Below are 12,736 nucleotides of genomic sequence, written 5' to 3'. Positions count from 1 at the left end.
GATTTAACTCATTTAATTTCCTAAATCACTTTGACCTAAGTCGTAACATAAATTAACACAGAAAGAATGTTCCAGACTATGGATCAATTTATTGCACAATAACCCATGTCATTCATTGTACAATAAATTAGCCCGTATATAATGGGTAGTTTAGATCCTGCCAGGGAACGTGCCCTCGCTACGCTGGGAGTCCCACTTCTCAACCCAATCGATGGGGCAGAGGGAGGTGAAGACGCGTTTGAAGTACTGGCATGGCTCGTACTTCTCGCCTCGGACCTTCTGGCAGCGGTAGAAGTCGAGGTAGCTCTGGTAGCAGTATCTGGAATGGTTGGGAGTTGTGATAAAAATAGGCTGGGTGAAATTAAACCTTATGGTAATGTTGTAAAGTCGGATTTTCGTAGGTATTTTAGGCGTAGGCAGTAATTTAGGCGTCTCAAAATAGTCTACATCTAAATCGACCATAAGTACCATAACAGCTTATAGTCTCCCCTTCTCATAAATATGGTCGTTAGAAAAGTAACAACGGTTAACAAGCCTTTATAAACTTCGAATAATAGAGGTAGAATAATTAGGTAGGTACTTTATTTTCAGACTTCATAAAAACAGAGCAGTAGCAGTTAGGTGTTGCGTAAACCGATTAAAGCTCGTTTGGTTCAGTTTTCGAAACGGTCAATGCCCTTAGTTTTATACTAAGACAACAAAGAATAGGCGCCTACTATGTTCATTATGCGCGAAACCCAGGCATAGTGCACCTATTGCAGATAAAATAAGCCCGATTCTAGCCAAACTAATTAACTTATCAGTTAATCAACAAAAATTTCCTACTAAACTCAAACAGGCAATAGTGCGTCCAATCCATAAGAAAGGTTGTTTTAAAAATTATTCTAATTTCAGACCCATATCTTTACTATCTAGTGTTGACAAAATAATAGAGAAATGTATTACCGACCGAATATCACATTACCTACAAACTAATCATATTCTAAATAGTCGCCAGCATGGATTTCAAAAACAGAAAAGTACGAACACACTATTATCTGCCTTTACAGATGAGATTAACAATAATTTAGCAGATAAACAGTTTGTGGTAGCTATCTTTTTTGATTTTAAAAAGGCTTTTGACACCCTAGAGACCGATACTTTGCTGAAAGCCATGGAGGAGTGCGGGGTGGGGCGGCCACTGAACCAATGGTTCCGTGACTACCTCACCGCGCGGTCCTTCCGCGTGAAGGTCGGGTCGGCGCTCAGTGACGAGCAGGCCGTCCGCTGCGGAGTGCCGCAGGGCTCGGGCTGCGGGCCCCTCTGTTACCTGATGCACGTGAACAGCCTGTGCGGCGTGCTGCGCCACTGCTCCGCGCACATGTTTGCGGACGACCTGTGCACGCTGCGCGCTGGCACCGACCTAGAGCAGACCTGCAAGCTCGTACAGGAGGACGTCGATGCCGTTGTCAAGTGGTCACACGATAATGGAATCGTACTAAATGCCGATAAGACAAAACTCATGATAATTCATTCTCCATATTTGGTACCTAAAAATGATATCCCATCCATTTTCACTCATAGTTTCCAATGTTTTCATAGTATTAATAACTCCGGAACTTGTAAATGTCAGCCCATAGAAAGAGTTAATAGTTTTACATATCTTGGCATGAAAATCGACGAAAATTTCTCCTGGACGACTCATGTAGATTACATTAGTAATAAATTAAGAATACTTTTAAGCATATTTTACCATCTTAGTTTTAAAGTTCCTGTTAGCACGTTGAAATGTATTTATACTTCTTTAGTAGAGTCTATTATTAGTTACGGTCTTGACTGCTATGGCCTCACGTTTAAAACTAACATAGATAAATTAGAAATGTTACAAATTCGTTTTCTAAAGTTACTAGTTAATAAAAAGATAAAACACAGTTGCAAATCTGACTATAGACAATTATTTAAAGTATGTAAAATTTTACCAGTGGGATTAAAACTCAAATATATGTTAGCTGTAAACAGTCATGGCAGCCAGGAACACAGGGATCTAGTCAATCATAGTCATAATACCAGAGCACTAACTGCGGGCAAATATGAAGTACCTAGGGTGTATAATTATTATGGCGATAGGACACTAAAGAAACGTTTACCCTATTTACTGAACACTTTGCCCACGGATATAGTAAAAGAGCCCAAAATAAATAGATTTAAAATCAGTCTAAAAAGGTATCTCCTGAATACTCTATAGGGGATGTCTTACCCTATAGTGTATTCATGATATACCTACCTATTTCAACTACGAATGTAAACCTATTCTAATTTTTAAATTTAATTAAGTATAGTATTATAGTATACTGAGACTCCACAGTCAAACTAAATGTAGTTTTGTGGAGCATTGTATGTAACAATAAAGTTGTAACTTCTAGTATAATAAATAATTAAATAAATAAATAAATAAAAAATAAAGAGTTCCCTCGATATCTTCAGGTTCCCATCAGTTCCTGACATGATGACAATGGGACTAACTGCAAGTCCTAAGTCCCAGTCATTTTAGCAGTTTTGAATTTGGAACCTTCTTTATTTCCATTAAAGTTTAAAATTAGATTTGAATTTTTACCTTTTAAAAGGACATCAGGACTTAGTAGGATAAGATACTCACTTAGTCTGGTTCTGGTTAGGGAACCGCGGGTCGAAGGGCGCGGTTTTGATCTGGTCGGGCGATTTGATCATCTCAGGCATTTTGCTGCAAAGAAACCACAAATATCTTCACAATCCTTTATTAAAGTCATGTTTAACAGTAAGTATAAAATAATCAGCTATAGAGATAAACATAGTACATAAAATAACGCACGATACACTGCTGATGTCGAATAAAAAATCTTAACACTATTCTTAGAGAAGGCTACGGTTGCTCCAAATACCTATGTAAGGTCCGGTCCGCCACTGCATTGCAACTATAAAAATACAAGAAGTAAGACTAGAGTTAGAGCTACTTTTCTTTTACAATGGGTGAACTCTCTTGACTGGCGAAAATGTGCCATGATTATTGGCTGTAGCTCTAGAATTTATTGTTGTATTTTTAGAGTAGTTGCATTTGCCCTGGCTGATCTTATGCTTTGATTTAATGTACCTAAAGGGCACGAATAAAAACTGTGGTGATGGGTGCACCACACTTTGAATGGAGCTATTAAACAGAACTGCACAGTATTCTTCGATAGGTAAGTCTACACCGAAATGTGGTAAAAAATAGGTAAGTCTACAGGAAATTCTGTAGGTATTAGTAACAAATGTAACAACTCCCAAGTCGGCCAACTCCCAACTATAAAGAGCTCTAATATATAGGTACTGTAAAGAAACATGAATATATACATTCATAAACATGATCGTATACTTTCAACCCATTGCCAAGTCCGTGCAGTTTTTTTTTGTGATAAGTTTAATTTATTTTTCTACATTTTTATTCGTGCTAACAGTTCTGAGCATAGCATTCGGTTAGTAGAGCCGTTATGAACTTAAAAAACGTATTAAATAAATTTAGATATCTTAACAAAAAAAACAATTTTCATAATTTAATAAAAAAGACATTAGAATCATTCGAGAGGGAAAATAATTTAACCCTTTTACCGCCAAGAAGTGAAGTCAAACTCACGCCAGCATCTTTACTAGAAGTCGTATTTTAACTTGAAAAGACGGTTTATCATGAGTTAGTCAGTCAGTGATTTTGGGCTTGCTGCCTTACGACTTTTAGAGTTCTTGGCGTTGAACGGGTTAACTACATAATGTCACATAACTTATTTTTTGTTCTAACTTAATTTCTTTTATAATCGTTCTCCCTAATCAAGATAACCTAATACGCTCAGGTTCTATAAAAATGCACACTCATATTTTTACATAAATATTTTCGTTATTAGTACAAATAGTACAGTCGCCATCGGATACATCGGAGCAGCCAAAGCGTTCACAATATCTAAACACGCACTCTAACGCCCTGACAATAGAGGCGTGTTCAGAGATGCCCCGAATAGTGAATTTGGCCGAATACCGAATATTCGGCCCCACCTCTCGGCCGAATACCGAATATTCGGCATGAAATGCGAACATTTTGAGTCACAATTATTATGAAAACTGTTCGCCAACAAATCACGTTTGCTAACATATATTTTTATGTTGAACAGAATCAATTAATGTAGTTAGAGTCAATCAAAACAGACCCATTATAAAAATAAAATATTCTGTAATCAACAAATGCTCAAAAACGTACCATGGTACCCATATAACCATTCCAGTCGCAGAATCATCAAAGTGGTAACTAAATGTCAGATGTGTCGTAACAGAGTCCACACAATGTGTCTAGAATTGTTTCGAAACAAAGTGTCGTCGCCGTGTGTACACTTTTCCGTAACAAGGTGTCGACACATTTGTGTGCACTTTGCGTGCGGTTTGCGACTAAATCTGACAGCAAATTTGTGACAGCAAATGTCAATATAAAATACCTCTTGAAAACCAAGGTTTGTCAAACTACTATTAGTGTCTCGTGTGCTTGTAATTCTAGTAAGTCATCATGGGCGATGCGAATGATAAAAATCGAACAAAACCATATAAACACCCAACACCCGTCAACCTTTTACAGAAAAGTTTTTAAAGAAATGCAATACGCTACTAGGTCAGGCAACGAATGCTCAATAAAGTTGTAGAGGGAAATGCTCGGAACACAATTTTTGACTCCTTAACTTGGTTTGCACAAGTTAGGAGGTGAACATATCAAAAGTCCTCGGCCGTAGCCCTTGAGCGGGGGGGAGAGAGGGGGCTTTAAATGTCCCATTTTCCGGTTTTTCGATTATATCTCGGAAACTATGCATCTTAGCGACATGGCCACTTATACAAAATGAAAGTTAATTTAATTTGTTACAAGTTTATTCGTCAATTTTTTCGATATGTTGAATAGTTTTTGAGATATCCGCTCTTGAAAGTTTATTTAGGGCTCTCAATGTTATCTTGATATATTACATCAGTGAAGGTGCTAGGCCGTGTATGGTATCGTTTTCGTATAAATCTGGGTTGCTGAATCCATTTAAGGTATCACATTGACACCATTTCACAAAATTAAAAAAAAATCTTTTTAGGGTTCCGTACCTCAAAAGCATAAACGGAATTCTTATGGGATCACTCGTGCGTCTGAATACACAAAATAGTTCTTTACCTATAGATGACAGGAAAACCTATTAGAAATGTGCAGTCAAGCGCGAGTCGGACTTAATGTACGGAACCCTTAATACGCGAGTCCGACTCGCACTTGGCCGGTTTTTTTTAAACTCCTCTTGACGCTTAACCGCTGAACCGATTTCGTTGAAATTTGGTATAGAAATAGTTTGCGTCCCGGAACAAGACATAGGATAGATCTTATAACCAAAATCATCTTTTGAAGGTGTGAAAAGTGGCGTAGAAATTTGTACGGGAAATCAATAACCGCTGAACCGATTTACATTAAATTTGGGATGGTCTACATCTTTGATTTAGTTAAAAATGATAAAAAAAACATGACTTCAAACCTAAACTTAAACAGTATTAACTTCAAGAAGTCAATTCTGAATTCCCCCCTGCACCTCATTTCACACCTTTAAAGGATGATTTTTGAGATAACTTATTATGTCCTGTCTCGGGACTCAAAATATATGTGTACTAAATTTAAATTAAAACTGTTCAGCAGTTTAAGCGTGAAGAGGAGTTTAAAAGAAAGTAAGTTTATATGTTTTTACTTTGGAATGGTGTCAATGTGATACCATAACTAAATTTGGTACTGCGCATTTATACGAAAACGATACCAAACATGGCCTCGTTTAGCTTTACTGTTGTAGAAGTCAAAATAAAATTGAGAGCCCTAAATTCTTATTACTTGACCAAACTTGTGTAGAAGGAAAAGGAAAAATAAAAGTCTTCGGCAGGAATATAAGACACAAATATAATATATTTTTTTGCGTTACTATTTCAATCATCAAATATTTAAACATACCTTGATTATATTATTCTAGTGAGATCCTCATAGATAAACAAAAACATTTACTTAAAAAATTACAAGGTCGAAATGTCACGGAACTTGTGAGAGTAATATGTGAAAAATAAAAACTTTTATGACAAAATAATCTGGACACAATTTAAGAAGCATCCAATTGCGTCGAGGAGTATTTTTGCTTGTTTCATTACCTCCTCGCTTCTTTTTTTGTCCTTTGTATTCTGTAGCAATTTGTTAGATCTGAAAATAAAGATAACTTGCGTCGTCACGGATGTCGATTTATAGGTTTTAGTGAGTGCAGAATGTTGTCATAAAAGTCGTCATGAATATCGTTTTATAGGTTTTAGGAAGTGCCGATTTCGAAAATGATGACTAGTTTGGAATCCAAGATGTGTGCCGTGCACTTTCTCATAAAAGTCGTTATGGATATCGTTTTATAGGGATTTAGGGAGTGCAGAATTCGAAAATGATGACCATTTTGGATTCCAAGATGTCTGCCGTGCACTTTGTCATATAAGCCGTGAGTAAATGATGACCATGACCAACAAAACGACATCCATGTCGACTTTTAACATAGTGCATGGCCGCCATCTTGGATTCCAAAATGGTCATCATTTTCGAAATCAGGGCCCCCCAAAACCTATAAAACGACACCCATGACGACTTTTATGACATAGTGCATGGCCGCCATTCTGGATTACAAAATGGTCATCATTTTCTAAATCGGGGCCCCCTAAAACCCATAAAACGACATCCATGACGACTTTTATAACATAGTGCATGGCCGCCATTTTATAATCGAAAATGGTTATCATTTTCGAAATCTGCGCCCCCCAAAACCTATAAAACGACACCCATGACGACTTTTATGACATAGTGCATGGCCGCCATTCTGGATTCCAAAATGGTCATCATTTTCGAAAGCGGGGCCCCCTAAAACCTATAAAACGACATCCATGACGACTTTTATGACATAGTGCATGGCCGCCATCTTGGAATCCAAAATGGTCATCGTTTTCGAAATCTGCGCCCCCTAAAACCTATAAAATGACACCCATGACGACTTTTATGACATAGTGCATGGCCACCATTTCGGAATCCAAAATGATAATCATTTTCTAAATCTGCGCCCCCCAAAACCTATAAAACGACACCCATGACGACTTTTATGACATAGTGCATGGCCGCCATTTTGGATTTCAAAATGGTCATCATTTTCGAAATCGGGGCCCCCTAAAACCTATAAAACGACATCCATGACGACTTTTATGACATAGTGCATGGCCGCCATCTTGGAATCCAAAATGGTCATCATTTTTGAAATCTGCGCCTCCTAAAACCTATAAAACGACACCCATGACGACTTTTATGGCATAGTGCATGGCCGCCATTTTGGATTCCAAAATGGTCATCATTTTCAAAATTGGGGCCCCCTAAAACGTATAAAACGACATCCATGACGACTTTTATGACACAGTGCATGGCCGCCATTTTGGATTCCAAAATGGTCATCATTTTCGAAATCGGCACCCATTTCGACTTTTATGACAAAGTGTTTGGCATCTGCATGCAAGACATTTCTATTATTTTTACGTACAAAAATGGCCCCCTGTCAGGGTTGCCAACTCCAATTTTTTTTTACCCCTGAGCTCAACTTAAAAACCCCTAAAACTGTACTATTATTTTGGAAAACCCACTAAATAAAAAATAAAAGAAGTTATTAAAGATTTTCCAAATTTAGAACATTATTATGATTTTCAACCGGTTCGACATTTTAATGATCATACATATGAACGTTATACATAGATGGTCAAGAAAATCAATCATCAAATTTTCTATGAGACGATATCCCTCGCGCCTACATTTTTTCAAATTTGCCGCACTTTTCTACTCTAAAAAAAAACCCTAAAAAAACACTAAAAATATTTAGCCCCTAAAAAAACCCCTAGCTGGTTTATTTCCCCCTAAATTTAGTGGTAAAACCACTAAGTTGGCATCCCTGCCCCCTGTCAACTTCCAACCGAGATTTAATCGATAATTTATTCGATTAATGTTCAGATTAATTCAATTTCAATCTATGTTAGGTCGACTAAACTAATCGTGATTAAAATTTGGGGATTAACTTTTTTTATTCCATTAATTAGTCGAATAAACAGTTAATCTATTAAGTCCCATCTCTGACCACGGCATTTTTACACTTTGAGAATATCTGAAAACAAATGAACACAAGGAGCCATTTTGCAAATCCAGTAACTTTGTTATTGCTTTTGACAGCGCGTGTCATGTGTCTACACAGAGTCGACACAAAGTCGAAACATTTGCGACTACTTTGTGACTGCAATATTTCTCAGCCTTAAACCATATTTATACATCATAATTAACAAGTTTCGTAGTATGTAAAGCGTTATTTCTGTTATTTAAGTATAGTATACGCATCGAAGTACTAAAAATGCATTAAATAATATATTTATGAACACAGGCACTGAGAAGTAAACAATTTCATTTCCGGCTAAACTACAACAATTTGGTGGCGCGTTAATTATATTACACTTAGTTTATCAAATCACTCGAGCAGTTTAATTCCCCATAATAATTTAAGTCCTATTGTAATATAAATGCAAACAATATATAATTACGTCTTGTAATCCGTTTTAGAGATGGCGTATTAATGTCACTTATTTTTATTTAACTATTTTTCCATCTGACAGTTTCTATTTGACAGGAACAAAATGAACGAATGAACGAATGATTTTGGCATAAAGTAGTCGCAAACTAGTAACAATGTGTGCACACGGCGACCACACTTTATGTCACTTTGTGTCATGTGTCGACCCTTCCCCATTTCTGGTAACTGTGTCGACACGGCGACGACTCTGCGACTGGAATTGTGACCGAAACAGACGGTGTCGACACAAGATGTGTCTACACCGCGTCGTAACGGCGACTGGAAATGGTTGTATGGGTATTTAACTATCTTTCCAAGAATACATTATGTAAGTACCTAGTTTTTGGTTATTTTTTTATGTAATTTTTCTTTTTAGGTGGGTGCAACAAGTATTCGGTATTCGGCCGAATAGTAGGCAACATTCGGCCGAATACCGAATATTCGGCAAAGTAGCCGAATAGGCCGAATACCGAATAGTTGCCGAATATTCGTGGCATCTCTAGTTCAGATATTTGTGAAGGCCTTAGCCGCTGCGATATATCTGATAGCGACTGTACATACATAGCAATATACAATACTTATAGATGTACAAATTCGTGCTTCCGTGGGTTATAGGACTTATAGGTACAAGATAAGTTGAAGTAAAATGACTTCCTTTGCGGAAATAGTTATTTGTTTTACGAGGGGGCAAAGTTGTTGTTTAACCGCTCGTGCTAATATTGATACTCGAGCAAGCGAAAGAATCCAAAATTGAACCACGAGCGTAGCGAGTGGTTCGACAAATGGAATTTTGAGCGTTGCGAGTGTTTAAAAGCACGAGGGTTAAACAAAATTTGCCCCCGAGTGAAACACAACATTTTTCACCACACCAACCCGAAGCAAATATTAAATGTAAAATATCAAACAAAATCAAACCAAATTAAATCCAAATGAATGTTACTAAATATTTATCATCCATAATCATCATTTAAAAGTCAATTCTACCAGCAAACATAAGAAAACAACACAAAATTTGCATTTGTTTACTTTGCCTCACATGTGAATAAAATGCAACTTTGCTATCAGTTTTTGAACTGCAAAGTAAGCCTTTCCGAGCTGGTGTGGTGAAAATGTATTTAACTCGTATGTACATAAGATGAGGTGAATAGTTATTGCTATGCAAGACAATACTGTAATATTTTCAGTCTAATAAACAATTCTTAAAGTTTGTACCATTAAAGTTAAAAAAAAAAAGTGTTTTTTTGTATAAGTAGGTTATAGGTACCTATCCATTATATCTATAAATTCTACCATATTAAAACAATTAAAAAACATGTTTTTTTTATATATTTTTTTTTTAAAGTAGTTATTAGAATTGTATTACTACTTTCTTATTAGAAACCAGTATTAAGAACAATAAATCAAACCATTCAAATTGATGATGATTGTGGTACAAACTTAAATTGACTTGAAATTTACTAATTAATCCTTATTTTGTATATTCATCTCAATCAATTTCAACCATACGAGATTTTGCACCAGTCCCCAGAAAGCGACTATCATTCAAAGTACTTTAACATAAACTAACTTTATTATAACATTAAAGTATACTAGACAGACAACATTACATATATTTTAGCAGCTACATTATTTGACCAAAGGTCGCGTTTTGCGTTCCTCCTCACACGAGGTTTCTCTGTATTTCTTAACCTCCTGCATGTAAAGGGACCAAGCATCCTTAGGAGCGTTATCGGCAAGTTGTTCTTCTATAGCTTTTGCTTTTTTTACTAGACCAGTCTTAAGCACGCGCCCGCCGCGCCTCTTCCCAATGAATGGTAACACCGGTTTTTTAATTTCCGGTTTCTTCTCCTCAATTTTCTTAGTTTCCTCTTGCATCTTTTTGAACATTTCCAAAAAACTGCCGTCGTTTTTAATTGGTATCGGGCCCGGCTTGGATTTTGAAGACGATGGTTGCTGTAGGTCAGCCGGGCAAGCAGGTAAAAGTTCAGCAAAGTTTGGCCCTTCAACCTCTGGTGGATCGCCATATTCTATATCATCAACTTGTGCTGGTTCTATAGCCCCTGGTGGAGGTTTAACCTCTTTAGGTGGAGATTCTGGCTTTTCCTTCCTTTTTTCTTCTTGCCTACTACGATGAAGCTTCCAGAACCGCTTACGGTCAGCAACAGTGAATTGCCCTCGACGTTCTTCGCTTGGTGTTCCGCTATGGCTTCGGCTAGAGCGTGAGCTTTTAGAGCGGGAACGCGACTTTGACGTTCGACTCCTACTGCGCCTTCCTCTGGATTTAGAGCGGCTCCGGGAGTGACTGCTCTCGCTTACGGAGCGCCGTTTAGACCGGCTGCTCTTGCTTACCGATCGTCGTTTAGGGCGGCTGCTCTTGCTTACAGATCGCCTTTTGGAGCGACTCTTCGTTCGGGACCTATGCTCGGACCTGCGCGGTTTCGATCTCGACCTAGACCTTGATTTTGACGACCTCGAAGACGATCTCGAGCGGCGATTGCGTTTGCTTTTAGGCTTCGGTGTCGGCGATCGCGAACCCGACCCAGAGCTCGAAGAGGACCGGCTTCTAGCATAACTTTTAGGCGGTGTTAGAGAGCTGTCTCTATTTTTCCGGAGTGGTGTAGTCGGGCGCTTTTTCTTAGGGGGTGTTGTTGATCGCTCCTTTTTGATAGCTTGATAGCTCCTAGGTGGAGTAATTGATGACTGCTTTTGCCTTGGCGGAGGGGTCTTAGGTTCCTCTTTTATTTTTCTTGGAGGAGTTATAACATCCCTTGTCTTCTTGGCTTTGTCCTTACTGGGAAGCAATTTGCCTTTTCCTTTGACGTCTTTTTCCTTATCATGCCTTAACCTAGGAGACTTACTGGAAGAATGATCCTTACTTGGTGAGCGTTTAGATATTGATCTATTTCTAGAATGTGATGAAGATTTCTTCAGAGGCGGAGTGTAAGAATGATCTCGAGTTTTACTTTTTCTAGCTACTCGTTTTTTATATGAGTCATTTGACCCAGATGAGTCAGAGGAGGTCCTCCTATCCTTTACCTTCTTACGAGACAGTCTAGACGAGGACCTAGAACTGGAGCGGTCACTGGAAGAATACTTTCCTCTCTTAAGTCGACTTGACCTACTACGAGATCTTGTCTTCCGGACCTCATCATAGCTATTTAGTTTTCTTGAAAAGACTTTCTTTTCAAAAGGACTAACACTTCTAGTGTATGATCTACGTCTTCTTACTACAGTAATTTCTGCAGGAGATCTTGGCCGGATAGATGGCCTGGGCGCATTGTCATAACCATCCCGGGAGGAGTATGCATCTCTCGACTCAGGATATTTCTGATAGTAGTTCTCAGGCGGGCGTTGGTAGTAGTTAGCGTCGTAATTGTAGTTGTAGTTGGCAGCGCCGTAGTTCGGATAATCATAGGAGGGAGGAGGTCCATACTGACTGTAGCTGACGCCCGTCCAGGGGTCCGTGGTGGGCATGACGGGCGGAGGCGGCGGGGCGGCGCCCCCTGCGTAGGGCGGCGCATACTCCGCCTCGGCGCCAGGCGGCCCGCCGTCCCATGCGCCGCGATATGACATACTTTAATAAGCCTCTTCGCATAACCTGGAGCAGTTTGTAGGTATGCACACACCTACAAACAGAATAACTTTTCGGTGTAGACAACAACTCTAAATGACCCGAATCCGAGACGCCTTCGAATGTACGTAGACTAGTTCTTGTCATACATGATACGATAGGTGTTAAAGTTATGACGAGGAATAACATAAATTACGTAATCCGTAGCCTTTTATGCGAAAAATAATCAGACAGTGCATGCGTTATAAGTAAAGCGTATGATATGGACTTAAAATATATAAGAAATACCTTTCTGTCCATGCTCACCTTGTTTTAATTTGCTTTTATATCCAATTTATATCGTGGAAAAATGGCAGCGTACACTTGCCTCAAATGCCCATAAACATTATAGATCGAATCATAGACAAGAAAGTCAATGCAAGACACCTAGTAAAAAAACCTTTTCCTTTTTTCACAACTTTACGGTTTCTATCGATACATTACATCTCTAAACTCTAGGCTATAGACAAACATT

General features: G+C 38.3%; 2 protein-coding genes across 2 annotated transcripts in view; both read right to left on the bottom strand.

Moving 5' to 3' along the window:
* Positions 1–12,687, bottom strand: part of LOC134669098 (cytochrome c oxidase subunit 6B2-like) — a 308,332-nt gene extending 295,645 nt beyond the window's left edge. Inside the window, exons 1-3 of the mRNA XM_063526632.1 lie at positions 12,529–12,687; positions 2,636–2,719; positions 147–319 (exon numbers count right to left, since the gene is read on the bottom strand). Of these exons, the coding sequence (XP_063382702.1) occupies positions 151–319; positions 2,636–2,715 (249 nt within the window). The 5' untranslated portion in view covers positions 2,716–2,719; positions 12,529–12,687 and the 3' untranslated portion in view covers positions 147–150. The remainder of the gene's footprint in view (positions 1–146; positions 320–2,635; positions 2,720–12,528) is intronic.
* LOC134669082 (serine/arginine repetitive matrix protein 1) lies at positions 10,200–12,428 on the bottom strand. The gene has a single exon (XM_063526608.1). The coding sequence runs from the start codon at positions 12,222–12,224 to the stop codon at positions 10,278–10,280; it is 1,947 nt and encodes a 648-aa protein (XP_063382678.1). The 5' UTR covers positions 12,225–12,428; the 3' UTR covers positions 10,200–10,277.
* Positions 12,688–12,736: the final 49 nt, after the last annotated feature.

Source organism: Cydia fagiglandana, chromosome 11 (genome assembly GCF_963556715.1).
Source record: "Cydia fagiglandana chromosome 11, ilCydFagi1.1, whole genome shotgun sequence".
Lineage (NCBI taxonomy): Eukaryota > Metazoa > Arthropoda > Insecta > Lepidoptera > Tortricidae > Cydia > Cydia fagiglandana.
This window is presented reverse-complemented; position numbering and strand designations above follow the sequence as displayed.

What these genes read in the sequence shown, in the direction of transcription:
- LOC134669082 (XM_063526608.1), bottom strand. Translation starts at nt 12,224, where the DNA reads ATGTCATATCGCGGCGCATGGGACGGCGGGCCGCCTGGCGCCGAGGCG.